The sequence below is a fragment of the Manacus candei genome, unplaced genomic scaffold (genome assembly GCF_025592945.1).
Source record: "Manacus candei isolate 608988 ecotype Guabito, Panama unplaced genomic scaffold, ASM2559294v1 h1tg000011l, whole genome shotgun sequence".
Taxonomy (NCBI): domain Eukaryota; kingdom Metazoa; phylum Chordata; class Aves; order Passeriformes; family Pipridae; genus Manacus; species Manacus candei.
The window spans coordinates 13,892,531-13,907,694 of record NW_026138059.1 but is presented as its reverse complement, the minus strand read 5'-3'; the positions used below and the strand labels follow the sequence as shown (position 1 = coordinate 13,907,694).

The 15,164-nt window shown below is 41.2% G+C and overlaps 1 protein-coding gene across 2 annotated transcripts in view; it reads right to left on the bottom strand.

Moving 5' to 3' along the window:
* Window positions 1–15,164, bottom strand: part of LRRC1 (leucine rich repeat containing 1) — a 66,246-nt gene that overhangs the window by 32,833 nt on the left and 18,249 nt on the right. For both annotated transcript variants that reach the window (XM_051777861.1, XM_051777862.1), the window contains exons 3-4: window positions 4,221–4,299; window positions 979–1,068 (exon numbers count right to left, since the gene is read on the bottom strand). In XM_051777861.1, coding sequence (XP_051633821.1) covers window positions 979–1,068; window positions 4,221–4,299 — 169 coding nt within the window. The remainder of the gene's footprint in view (window positions 1–978; window positions 1,069–4,220; window positions 4,300–15,164) is intronic.

Sequence of the window (15,164 nt, the reverse complement as noted above, 5' to 3'; positions counted from 1 at the left end):
TCATTATGGGCTATCAATTAGATAAACCAAAACTCTAAAGTTCAGGAAGTCCTCTGAACCAGAAACAGTCAGAGGATGCAAAGAGAAATCATCAAATACACACTTTTTAATTCTCACTAGGCATCTACTTACTGTAACTGTAGAAGGAAGCTGGGGTAGATGAGCCTTTGAGATGAACTAGCAGAGTCATTCTCATGTATTCAACTGAGGCAACATGGAATTACCTCTTCTCCTTCAAACTGGAAAAGATACCCTTCTCCCCACTAACAGGACAGAGACTTCCCTTCTGAAAGTATGAATGTTCATTTCAGACAAAAGGAGACAGATAAACACTGTTCACTTTCCACATGTCTCCACTTTGGAAGTCTGTTGTTGCAACTCTGCTCTACTTTCCAGAGTTAACAAACACATCTTAAAAGCTTATAAAATTTCACCTTTAAGAGTTGTTCCTTTCATCTCCACAGCTCCCACTGGAGTTTTTTTCAGAACCAGACTGCTCCCATAGTTAGTTATGAACCTTCTAATTTCCATCCTGATCTCTGCCAGCTTTTACCCATCTGTTCTTGTGCCAACAATTGCCTGGTTTTGAGCTAAGCTGCAAGCCATCTGACATGCTCACAATAATGGATCAATGATCTACTACAACGTAGGAAAGCAAAAGGTCAGATTGACATCACAAAACACCTAATTAATTTTGCACCTAAAATTCCAAGTTACTCTAAATCACAGAGAAAGTAGTTGAACCATACACATATCTTCACATGTTGAAGATTCTGCATTAGCCTGCTAATGTCAAGTGAAAATGCCAAGGGATTTCTTTAAACAGATCCCTCAGACTTGAAAGAATAGAAAAAATAAGGATAGACCTGTAAATAATTTTATAGGAGTATTACATACAATTATGCAAGTCATTTATACAATAAGCATAACAATAACGAGAAAATAAATTAAGAGAGTAATATAGTATAAAAAACTTACTTTCCAATGTTTTCAGGTAGTGCTTGCAGAGAGATGTCATTTACTGAAAGACACGTTAGATTCTGCAATTCAGGAAAGCTTTCAGGCAACCTATGGAGATATTAATTCAAATCAAGGACTTCCAGCAGAAGTATTCTCATTCATGTGAACAAGAGTTTATTTAGCAAATACACACAGAGGGAGACGTTCCCAGACTCCAGCATGACTCTCAGAGAATTCTAAGGATCATAATAAGAAAAAACCCCATGATTTACTGACTTTTAAGTTTATTCTGTGTCAAAGAATAGGTAATATACTTGTCTCCCAGCCCCCCTCTTCCCTGTCCCCAATTTGGAACTTCAAAAAGCTGTAGTTACGCACTATGAACATTTTAAGCATTTTCACAAAAATTAAAAAGAAAAACATTAAAAAACCAAAACTTTTTTACTATTATTTTCTTGTATCACCAAATGGTAAAATAATTAAAATTTATTTTTATTCAGGCTTCAGTTACATACATGCTTATAGTATGGCCATTCTGTATTAGATACTAAGCTGCTCTTCAATTGCTGCTTTTTGAAGAAACAGTCTGTTCACTATGAAGACAATGTTCTTTGTTACAGCATTCCACATTTACTGGTTCACAACACAACAGCATGTAATCCCTCCCTTCTTACACTATAAAATGCAGTCATAGGCAAAACACTCCCAAAGTTACCAAAGCCTTTAGGTCTGTCACTCAGTCGGTCTCCTGCAAGGCTTGGCTCCCCCTTCCCTTCACACTGATGGATTCCTGTACTACTCACTGGCAGCCCAGTGGCACCAAGCAGCTCAGTTTGCAGTTGCACAGGAGACAGGACGGGGTAATAGGGCCAATGAGGTAAAGGAGAAGAAGCCCCTGGCCCAGCCACCCAGCTTGTGCTTGACTCCCAGAGCACGCCACCTAAGCTCAAGCTGTAGAATTTGGTTTGGTTCCTGCTCTCCCCATCACTCAGCTCAAGGCACATGATATGACCTGCAGGCAACTAGCCAAAGGGAGACACACACCTACAGGCAAATATAACTGTGCTCAATGGGATGGGGAGAAGGAAAAAGGCAAATTAAATTGGGGATGGAGGGGGGAAGGTTGTTCATGTGCTCAACTCTGTACTACACTGCTAATCATTATCTGAACCTTATTAACAGAACGTGCTCAACATCTTCAAAATGTGAGCTTCACTGGAACAATTCACTATCACTTAGACTCTAGCAGGTTTAAGAGTGGAGTTAAATGGTTTGATTATCTTTTGCTCAGCCCTGAAGTTGACAGCTGGACTCAATGATGACAATAGGTCCCTTCCAATTAGAACTATTATATTCTATCTGCAGCATGCAGTGGACTTCCAGTCTAAACTGTAATAAATGCACCTGCTTTTAATCAATATAAACCTGAAATCATCTGAAGACAGCTGGGAAAATGGCCCACCAGCCAGTATTAATGCTCCAGTTTCATCAATCATTTAAGTTTGACAGTGAGGCAACATACACTGCAATAGTGGTAGGACATTGATCAGGAAGATCTCCGACTGGCTTTTAAGCTTAGAGGAAATAAGGACAAGAATTAATGGCTTAAAAAAGTTCCAGAATATTACACAGAAAAGGAAATAACTACTAGACTTTTCCACTCTGCCTGGGCAAATCAGTGCCAAACTTACATGCTGTTGTTATACAGGTAAAACTGAAATTCTGGATCTCATGACAGAAATACCCGGCAACCGTACATGAACAGCTTCTGGTGTCTGTGCTTTCTAACTTAGCAAACTGCTTGGAGTGATGTTTTCCAGGACACACATACACTTTGGAGCCACGTCATCATGAATTTTTAAAATTCCCTTAAATTGTCTACAAAGAGGTAGGAGATCTATTTCAACACCATTGAAAAACTCTCTTGTGAATTCCACGAAGCTGTAGCTGTGCATTACAAGTACTATTTGAGGAAACACATTACTTAGGCCTCAGGCCTTACTGAGCACAAAAAATGAAGAAAAATAACTAGAACGCTACTACAGACAGTTTTGATTTCAATACCCCAAGATGCAGCTCTGAGCTTTATATGCTGCACACTGATGCCTGGAAAAAAGCTGTTCAATGACCCTCACCACTTGCATATCCAAACATCAGTTCAGCGTCAGTTTGCTTTGCCGGATTTTTGTGGTATTATTATCCTCACTGTATAAATAGGCTACAGAGCCACAGGGATTAAGATCACAAGTGTCCCTTTAATGCCCAGAGATGTGACTTTCCAGAGAACTTAGGAAGCACTACGGGTGATATTCAAAGCGCACTTCTGAAGAATCTAAGCTGCACACGTGGAAGAAGCCATCTTGCGAAACCACTGGAGCAGCTAAAGCTATTACACACACACTCCTGTTTCTCAGCACTCCGGCAGACCAGCCAGCCAGCTAACCCTGCAAGTATTCCTAACCATCTCAGTGCAAAGCAAAGCAGGTCAGTGAGCACCCACTATGAACGCTCTGGCTTATGTGACTTGCTCAGCATCACAAAGTTCTGTGGCAATGGCTGGCTTAAGAAATAGTTCTCCTAATAGTATGTAAAAGCTTTAACTAGCAGATCCTCTCTTCCTTGCCATCTCCACCCTCACTTCACTAGATAAATTCCAAATTCTGCAGCAAATTGAGCAGAGAAACAAAACTCTTCTGTACTAAAAGTGGACATAACCCCCAAACCTCAGCTCATCAGAACACAGCCTGGCAGCAGACACAGCAGCCACTGACACACACAGTCATTTCTGCCTCATGTTACTGCATGTCACTGTGTTCCAATTGATGGGAGAGTGATGAAATGCTAGTCCAAGCTTTAATCATTAGTAAAAGCCATTATCTGCAGCAGCTGATCTACAGTCTATTCCAAATCGTCAGACACCTGGGTTTGTGCCAATGCATTTGCACTAACCATTGCTTTATCTCTCCCAAGTATGAGCATGGTATTCCTATGCATATAAGAAAAGGAATGAAAATTACTTTATAGACAATCAGATTTACATTTTTCCTGGTTGACTAACAAATTTCATCTCCTCCCAGGAAAGATGCATATCACTTTTTACATCTAAACTTTTGCTGTGGTCCTTGCCAGAGACAAGCAGTGTTGGGAAGATTACATAGACAGCATAGATCACAATTTTTAAGGACTTATTTAAAATTGTAATTGTTACAGTAAAATTGCAATTCTGGTATGTCAAGTACTAAGAAGAAGGTGGAAGTTACCTAGTCAGGGGATTCCCACTGAAATCTGCTATCTGTAGTGCTCTGCAGAATGAGATGCTTTCTGGTATTTCAGGAATATCTGCAGAAGAAAAAAAAAAGGAAAAAAAAATTGTCAGCAGCTGTACTTTATTTACACTGAAATTACTGCTTCATTACATTGAGTAACTTGCCACTGGCAAGGAGCTACCTTGGTATCTTTCAAGACATTTCAACATGCTTCATGTCCAAGTACATAACTATTGAGGCAGAGCCATTTTGTGCTTTTTCACATTCCATTTTCCCCTCCTGCTCCATGTTCATCTTCCTACTACTCACCTGTCCTTGGACTGATCTTTATCAGGATCTGCCCATCAAAAAAACCAGACAACCTATGTGCTAGGACTGTCCTAAACAACCAATTATAATCTGAACCTCTTGTGATTTGATCAACACATGCCCATACTCTGTAGTGGAAAAAAGTACACGTGGAGGGAAAACAAGGGAAAGAAGAAGAGAATGTGCAAGTCTTTCCACCTGCAACATGCACTCATGAAGCAGAACCAGCTACCCTCACACTAAAGCCAGATAATTTGAAAATATTATTCAAACTGACAAGGTGCAAGTAAGCGCTAGTACACTATTTCAGATTGCCAGAAAGTAAAGAGATATCTTGAAACAGACTTTTTTTTTCAAATAACTTCGATATAACAGGTTTACCTACTGAAGTCAGGTAAGTCTTAAAAATAAAACTGTTTTCTTGCCCTCTTACAGCAAACTGTATCTCTACAAATACACTGTGGGTCTTCTAATTAAGTCCTTGTTTACCATCACTGAGATCTAGGAAAACTGAAACAAATACTTTCCGTTTCCTCAAATCTCAAAAAAAAAGATTTATGATCCATTTTGAAAATAATTCAAAAAAGAAGAGGCAAAACTTAGACTTCTGTTTCCAAGTTTTTTGCTATTTCCATTTTTACTACAGAGCATTGTTTCTACTCCATCTCCTCGTCTTGCTATTCCCATCACAAATAATAGTTTGGGAAATGCCTGCATAGATTTTCCTCATGCAAGTGGTACCATTGACCTCAGTAGCCATGTGTGATCTAAATATGTCGGAAAAAATTTGGAAGTTAGGTCTCTTCCTACCTAAGTAACTCAGAATTGACTCCTTATGTATTTTGTTCATTTTTCTCTCCAAAAGAGGTGTGATGGAGAAAGAAGTGTAGGAGGGAAAAAAGTACCTTCTCATCACGTTCATCTCTTACCAGGTAATCTGAGCAAATGCATCCACTTTGAACGATTCCCAGCTCAGAACCCAAACACAGAATGGCTTGGATTGGAAGGGATCATGTAGTTCCAATCCCCCTACCATAGGCAGGGATACCTTTCACTAGATCAGGTTGCTCAGAGCCCCACCCAATCTGTCCGTGAACCCTTCCAGGGATGTGGTATCTGCAACTTCTCCAGGCAACTACCTGTTCCAGTGCCTCACTACCCTCACAGTGAATAATTTCTTCCTAATCTAAACCAATTCAAATAGATGTTTTAACTTTCACCTTGCATTTATGTACACACACAACCCTTTCACACACAGATACACACTTTTCTGTGTGACTCATTCTCAAAAATTAAAAACAAAGAAACACGCAAACCACAAAAAAGCAAAGCTGAAGTAAAAATAACTATCCTAGTTTGTTTGGGGAAAAAAATACAAATACATAAAAATGCAGCATATAAAGCAGAAGGTAAATCCTCAATGGCAAAGTTTCTGAAACTAATCATGTTACTGATTTCCTCCACCAAAGTATAATGTCATTGCCATACTGCAAATAATCTCTCTTCTACTTCTGTATTATGTACTACAAAACCCAGAAAATATTCCTTCTCAGCAAAACTATTTTGCTAAGTTTTTTTCTTTTACAAAAGTCTTGGGTATTATCTGTAAAAGCCAATATGTATCTGAGCTAAGTAAGAATTACTCCAGTATGGGATACTACTTGAAATAAGGCAGTATAGGCACTGTTTACAGTCTGAATGCATTCACAAATTACTAAATCTGTTTTGAAAATAAAATGTGCTTTTCCAGACTATGACGTCACTACATGAGCAAAACTCTTCAGTAAGAAATGTTAAGAGACACAGGAAAAGAAGGGAAATTCCATTTTTATGGGGTTTTTTGCACATAATCTCTGACCCAGGAGACCAGGGTAAATGCATGTTGGAAGGAAGACTTGCCCTTGGTCAAGGAGGACTGGGTTGAGAAGACCTAGGCAGACTTGTTATCCAGAAGTCCATGGGCCCTGTCAGGATGCTTCCACTAGTGCTGAGGGAGCTGGTGGAAACCATGGCTAGGCTGCTCACAATCATCTTCAAAAGGTCACGGGGATCAGGAGAGGTGTCTAAGGACTGGAAGAAAGCAAATGTCACCCTGGTCTTCAAAAAAAAAGGCAATAAGGAAGACCCAAGGAACTGCCAGCCAGTCAGCCTCACATCAAACCCTCTAACAAGGTGATCAGGAGTAGTCAGCATGGATTCACTAAAGGTAAATCCTGCTTCACCAACTGGTTGCCTTCTACAATGAAACAACTACCTGGGTGGATGAGGGGAAAGCAGTGCATATTTTCTACCTTGACTTCAGCAGGGCTTTTGACACTGTCATCCATGATAACCTTAGAGCCAAACTGAATAAAATGTCCAGCACACAGTTGGATAAACACATTGTGGTGGGTGAGCAACTGGCTGACAGGTCAAGCACAGAGGGTAATAGTAAATGGGGAACATCAGACTGGTGACTTGTCACTAGTGGGGTTCCACAGGGCTCCATCTTAGGCCGTCTGCTCTTGAACACCTTCATAAATTACTTGGACTCAGGACTGGAAAGGATACTAAGCAAGTTTGCAGATGATACAAAACTGGGAGGAGCCGTTGACTCCCTCAAAGGCGGGGAGGCCCTGCAGAGAGACCTCAACAAATTAAGAGAACTTGGCAATCGCCAGCCACATGAGGTTCAATGAGGGGAAGTGCCGGATTTTGCACCAGGGACGGGGCAAACCTGGATGTTTGTACAGACTGGGGAATGAGAGGCTGGAAAGCAGTGCCATGGAAAGGGACCTGGGGGTCGTGGTCGATGGTAAGTTGAATGTGAGTCAGCAGTGCCCTGGCAGCCAGGAGGGACAACCATGTCCTGGGGGGTATCAGGCAAAGCATCACCAGACAGTCGAGGGAGGTGATTGTCCTGCTCTGCTCTGCACTGGGGTGGCCTCACCTTGAATATTGTGTGTAGTTTTGGGCACCACAATATCAGAAAGATATTAAGCCATTAGAGAGTGCCCAAAGGAAGGCAATGAAGATGGAGAGGGGCCTCGAGGGGAAGCCACATGAGGAGCAGCTGAAGTCACTTGGTCTGTTCAGCCTGGAGAAGAGGAGACTGAGGGGAGACCTCATTGCAGTCTGTAACTTCCCTTTGAGGGGAAGAGGAGGGGCAGACATTGATCTCTTCTCAGTGCTGACTGGTGACAGGACCCAAGGGAATGGCCTGAAGTTGTGTCAGGGGAGGTTTAGGTTGGATATTAGAAAAAGGTTTTTCACCGAGAGGGTGGTTGGGCACTGGAACAGGCTCCCCAGGGAAGTGTTCACAGCGCCAAGGCTGACAGAGTTCAAGAAGCATTTGGACAATGCGCTCAGGCACGTGGTGTGATTCTTGGGAATGGCCCCGTGCAGGGCTAAGGGTTGGATTTGACAATCCTTGTGGGTCCCTTCCAACTTGTCATATTCTGTGAAGTATTTGAAGGGAGGGTGTCAAGAGGATGGAGCCAGGCTCTTCTCAGTGGTGCCAAGCAGTAGGACAAGAGGGGCAGAAACTGATGCACAGGAAGTTCCACCTAAAGATGAGGAAGAACTTCTTTACTGTGCAGGTGACCAAGCACTGGAGCAGACTGCTCAGAGAGGTTGTGGAGTCTCCCTCACTGGAGATATTCAAGAACCATCTAGACACAATTCTGTGCAATGGGAGCAGGGAGATTGCCTCAGATGACCCACTGTGGTCCTTTTCAACCTTCCCCATTCTCTGATTCTGTAAAGTGCATTTTCCTTCCCCCCTTGATACCTTCACTATTCACTTTTCTCCTCTGCCTGTATGGACAAAGGATGGACAAAAATTCCGTGCAACTGTTTGAAGTGAGGATCATTATATATTTATACAAGATTGAAATATAACTCATTTTAATTGCAAGGCATCTTAAAAAGATTTCTCAGGCAAAACACAACCAAGTTAGGAGCAGATACTTTATCACTATATATGAAGACTAGTGTAACATTGAATTGTTGAATTCAGAAGAGAATAGGCGAGCAGCATTTTAGTATATGACCAAAAAAATGAATGATAATTATAGCAGAGAAGATAATGGCACATAACAATAGCATTGACATAATCAACTGGAATGCAGCAGAGGATATAAAAATATATAAAGAAGTTCTTTTGTCTCTTGATGGATTATGAAGTTTTCAGCATTAGTGTGGAGTACTCTATTTCGTTACAGACATTAACATATATGTCTCTGCCAATATCAGCAACAGTAAGGTTGAATACTTTTCTTGCCACTGCTGGATAACCAGCTCAAATCCTACTTAAATATCTAGGATTCTTCTAATGCTAAACTCTGACGAACACACTGCATCTACATGATGTCCCAGATGTTCTGGCATACAGACTGTGCAGCATTGCTAATAATAAAGCCATAAACCAAGCATAAGCCCTGTGACATGTGACAGTACAAATACACTGGCAGCAGAAAAGTTGTGGCAGCAGAAGTGGATCAAAATCAAGCTTAGCAGTCATGTATACAAGAGGGCATGTGTACTCCTCTCCATTCAATACACCTCTTCAGATGTTTATTGTTATAGTTTGCACAAGAATTTGCTAATGATTTAGCAAGCTCTGTATAAATCACTTTAGAAGCAAGTTTGACATTAGGGAATTCTGTACTGTCTGGGTGAGAAAATTGCTCCTAAAAATGCTTTTGTTTGATGCCAATCTTTTTTTTTTTTTTTTTTTTTTTAGATTTTTACAACACCTACATCACTCAATCCCCCTTCCCCTAGTTTTCTTCCTCTAGTGGCTGGAGAGGTAGGGGGAGAAGATAATCTTATTTTTAAACTGATAAATCCTTTTGCATGGCACAATTTTGCAGCATTTTATATTGAATTTCAAGAACTGATAATATTTCATCTACCCAAAGCCTCCACACCAGCATGCTTTACACATTCTGCAATAGCGAACACAATTTCCAATACCTAATCAATATCATGATAGAAATGTCTGGGAAAGTCCTATGATACAACAGGGCTACCAGACCAGAGCTACTCGCACAGTGGCTCTAGCTCAAAATAAAAAGTATTTTTGCAAGAATTTTGCTGAAGTCTCAGACATGAGAGATGCACCACATTCCTTAGGGAGAGTTCACAATGCTCGAGTCTTTCAGGAAGTAACTACTGGATGCTGTCATATTTTCCAGCTATGAAGGAGACACAAAGCACTGTGCTTTAGGAGAGCTGGAGCTGGCACACTGCATACATTCCAGCAAAAGTCAACTGAATAGACCTGATCTAAACAGTCATAGTGCAAGGCCCACCAACAGGTATACACAACACAAGCCAAGCAGCTTTAACTGCTTAGTGACTAGTAATTAGGCAGTTGATTGGTTTACACCAAATTTATACCCAGGGAAGCCCATTCTTGACTCAAAGAATGTGAATCCATGCAGCATTATCCCTCAAGAGAGATATCCAGCAGCAAAACAGATCTCATCCATCCAATTCAATACACAGATAATTTTTCCCCCCTCCTCTTCTCATATATATAATATACATTAAACTACAGTATTTACACACACACACACACACACAGAGAAGGTCCATTGAAGCATTAAGCACTGCAATGCTCAAGTGATTCAGGAGCCTAAAGGTTCTCTCATCACTTCCACGGAAGTTCCTCTGTGCCACCCACCTTCTTAGGCTTCTCTGAGGGGCCTGCCCTTGGGAAAGCTCTGCTTTCCAGCCCTGCTCTCCACCTGCTCCACCTTCCAAACATGGGAGGAAGGAAACTGCCCACTTAGTCAAATACCTTTCAAGTAGGAATTTGTGCTGCAAATATTTGTTTGTCTTTGTGAAGGGCTCTCCAGCTGGAAAGCCCAGCTGAGCAGGCTGTTGTCTCACAGACACCACCACCACCACCACCACCACCACCACCACCACCACATTTCTCTACCCTCCCAAAAGCAGCCAAGTGCAGCTCCAAGAGGGTCTTGGAGCTTTCCAAGGGGAAAGGGATGGTGGAAGGTTACTCATCCTCTCCCTCCATTTTCACATTGAGATCCAGTCATACACAATGATCAGACAGGTTTCCTTTCTTCTAAAACCAGAAGGCTTTGCTACTACCTCTGAAGACTGAAGTAACCAACCTCTTTAGATCAAGTGCTACAATTTCTAGGCACATTGTGACAGGAGTCACACGGTTCTTGAGAAGTCTATTGAGATTAAGTGGCTCTTGAACAGGTTGTAACATTTTCCTCTTCACACTCTGAGGCTGAGAACATACAAAATACAAGACGTACACCACTTTTAAGACCTGTCTTTAAAGCTTTAAGGAAAATTGACCAGCAGGTTCAGGTTGGGTTTTCTCAAGTAAATCCCTTACTGTATAATTAACAAGAAACTGAAGAGACATGTCTCATTTCTCCTCCTCACTGCTTCTGGATATATCCTTTTCCAAACAATGAGAGCAGCAGGGAAAAAAATCCTCAGCATTTCACGGATACGTAGATATTAGGCATGTTACCTGAAAGAAAATTCTGCATGGACAAGCTGGTTTTTGAACAGATAGGATGTGGTAATTCAACAGACTGTCCTTCTCAGCTGCAGGAAGCAGCAGTAACAGAGGATAAGAAGCTGTAGACTGGAAACAGGAAGAAAAATAGAGGGGAGAGGAAGAGGGGGAGCTCAAAGATCAGATCACGAGGAAACAATAGTTCCAGGTGAACTAAGGGAAAGAGCCCAAGTTTGGCAACAAATTTAGGCCTTCTACCTTTTTACTTATACATGCCAATGGAGAGTTAAACAAGGCTTGAAGACATTTTTATAAGGATTTCCATCTTAGACCTTGAAGATAAGAGGAGTTAAATACTTTTAGTCTAAGAAGCAAGGTGGGCAAAAACATAAAAACTAAAAATTCTGCGAATACAAGAACTAACAATGCCTGTTTGCAGATTGCCATTTTATGATATCTAGTCTAGATTATCCAGAAAATTAACGCTTTATTTTAAGTCACTTCTATACATATCATTGGACATTTAACACTCTAGCTGATACTTCAGGCAGTCCCAAGATTTCTGTCCCCAGCTTGTCTTGTTCCTTTCTACAGCCTTCCCTTGAATTTGGATGAAGACAACTGTTATGCATGGAAGTACGTTAGCAAAGTCCCCTTAGAAAGTAAGTTAAACATGGTAGAATATACCATGATGGAAAAATCCAGTTTTCTGTAATCAATTTAAAAATGACACCTTCTAAACTTCTCTAATTAAATTATTCCATCATGAGATTTCACTTTTCTTTCTCAATCACAGTCAGCACTTGCTGCTTCTTCCTTCCCCTCCTTGATGAGAAGCCCTGCTCAGGGATGAGGTCCAGTGATTTCTCTCTCACCTTACTTCTCTTGCTGCATATAAAGCTCTCCTCTTCCTCCAACCTACCAACATCAAATTCATTTTAGCAACCTAAATGCACAAGTCCCAACTTTTATATCACTTTTTCAAAGCGAGCAAGACTTTCTAAACATCTGTGATACTCTACAGAGGCCCAGAATCCAAAAGCAATCTGCAGCAGGTGTTTCTTTCTTCCCTGGAATGTTGCTTTGTACATTGATCCCTAAACTTCATGTGTAAGACGTTAAAACGATAATGTTCTTAAGTACAAGTTTTAAAGTAACCTCAAGGGAGGAATGGGAGATAATACAGAGGAAATGTATGTCACAAGAAATAAGTTTTGTCAAAAAAAACAAAGCATAAAAATCCAAACATGCAAAACAACTATTAGAAAGCAACCATCTAAAAGGGTGAAAAATTCTGTTATGTCCAAGTCTGCTTTGCTTTCATTAGCACAAAAAAAACATCCCCAAAACCAGTCACCGGCCAGACTCAGACTGAAGCTTAAGATACTCTACCACCATACAAAACACAATAGTCCCTGGTGGAATATGCAATGACTTTCAGATGTACACGCCCAAGGTTGCAGTGAGTGTATTCACAGGATGCTTTCTTGTACCAGATAAGACATGTCCATGCAGGAGTAGCAGAACAATTCTTGTTTGTCCGTAAGCGCTCACCGGACACAGATCAGTCCAGAAGGCAAATAAGCAACATCCAGCAGTTGCATACGTTAACTAAATAGATGCATTTGTCAACTATTCCGCCTGCCAGCACAGCTTGCTGACTTGGGGTTTTTTTCTTGTCCACTGAGCAAGAAAGCATCAATTCCCACTTATTTCTCAGCAGTCTGGGTTTTGCCATTTGCCACCAGACCTGTACCAGCACATTCATGCCCGGGCAGCTGGTGGCAGGCAGAGAAGAAGAGGATTTCATGGAGGAGGTCTCTGCTCAGATGCTGTGGAAGTGCAGCACAGGCAGACAGCCAGATCCCAGACAAGAGCACAGAGCAACAGCAGCAGCTGCCAGGCAAGAGAGCAGATCCCATGTGAGGCTGCAGGACAAGATCAGAAGACCTAAGAGTGCTTCTCCCTAATTAGTTCATATCCTCACTGTAAAATAGCTGGGTCACCAGACCAGGCTGAACTGAAACAAGTGTTCAAGCCTTTTCTCGGTCAGAATTTCTAGTTTGAAAAAACACTGGTTACCCCGCTTTCAGTGCAGGAGAGGAAAAGGGGAACACTTTGATGGCAGAAGGGAGATAATCCTACAGTACAGATAACAGGTATGTCTTTGAGAGCAGACAGCTGAATTAAAAATGGTAAGCATATGTGTGCGTGCACGGATACAAACAAGTGAGCTGAAGTCTTAGAGGGCAAAGCAAAGAGTCTACACTGCTCTTCAGCAGGATGGACTGATGGATGCTCTGCAGGAAAGCTGCTGCCAGCTCACCCAGGCCTCTAAGGAAGCTCCAAATAACTTTTTGAATAAAATGTACCTATCACGCAATACACAATGAATGTGGCGTCCTGAGGACGACCAACATCTCTAAAGAGACTTTTAATTGGGTTGTAAAGCAGCTAAAAAGAATAAACACTTCAAATAAAAAGCAGTAATATCAAACCACCTGCTACTGAAAGTAGAACAGTTAAATACCCTTGCTGTGGAGTTCTGAAAGTACCCCGATAACTGAAGACAAAAGAAAATACAAGTTTCTAAATTTGCAACTGTGATCCGTTTTGGAAGCAAGGAAAACATAAAAATAAGGCTCATGGAGTATGTGGGACACTGGTCTTCTAAAGGCTGACTTTTAAAATCTTGGACCCTGTTCAGACCTTGCACAGCAGCAGCTCTCTCCTTACATAGTGTTGTGACTATTGACAGGCTTCTGAGGAACTATCTTTACTGTTAGGGTAATCCTAAATTAGCATATTTATCTTTTTTTAATTCTGTAATTATTTTCATATAAATGACAGCGTATATGCCATAATATGGCAACTGTGTGGAGAGACTATTTTGGAATGAGGATATCCTGATGTCACAAGACTTGTGTCCAGAACAACCACACTATCAATACAGTCAAAAGCTCAGTTTAACCATAAGCTACAGAAACGGGTAGTAACTAGCATATCATGTATCAAGAATCCACCTCTACAGTAGGTATGAAATATAAACCATACACATTAAACAAACAGTATTAGTCCTATTGGGTATCACAGTAAAGAACCGTGTTGAGATTTTGTTATCAAGCATCTTGCAGAGCCAAATATGGCTTAACAAGATCTGCCCACACACAGATTTCCTCAGTAGATGCCATAGCAAAGCCATCATTCCTCAGTTCACAAAGTAAAGCTGAGATCTGAGTCAGCAAAAAGAACCAGCACAACCTATCTACCAAGATTACAAAAATCCATTTCATTCTCCCATTGCACACACACTTGCACCTTTTTTAGAGTTTTGAGACTCAAGGCTTGGACACAACACCAAACTGCAAGGCTACAGAGGACTTGCACAGAAGAACAGACAACTTGAGTCCCCTTACCTGCTGCCAGCTGGAGAGTCACCCCAGATAGGTAATGCAAATCTGCCAGCACAGAGCAACTACAGCAATGCTATGGGCTTGCATAACCAAGTCCTTGGTAGGCACATTCAGTGGAAGTAAGAGTAGCAGCAGAAAAGCCTACTAGACTTTGATCACAGAGACAGCAACTCACAGGTAGACACAGAAGTGCAAGAGGCTCATCTCCTACAGAAGCAAGGGGGTTAGCCTGCATCCAAGAAGGGGTTGGATAGCAGGACAGTTAAAATGGCACTCCTGCAGCTGGGAAGGATAGGAAAGCCACCACAGTGCCTAATACCCAGCATTCACTGCCCAGTGTAAAAGCTCACAGTGATTTCTTCCTACGTTAAAAGAGCTGAATAAAACAAGTTGCAGACTATCTGTCAATGCCTGTGAAAGGTATATGACATTAAAAACAAAAATCCAGGCTTCCACAGCTCACCTGTTAAGAGAAAACATGGGTAAGATGGAAATTTCTTTCAAATAAGAATACTACAGGTAAATTAACACCTTCAGGGCATTTTAAGGAGCATACAATACCATGACAAAACCACATCATTGAAATCTGGAGGATTTAATATTTGTCAAAGGCAAACAAAAACCCCCTTCTTGAAGAAGAGGGATACTAAAAAGGAACACACCACCCCTGCAAGAACACAGCATACATACATCGTATACATAATCTCAAATATCAGCATGCATTAAATT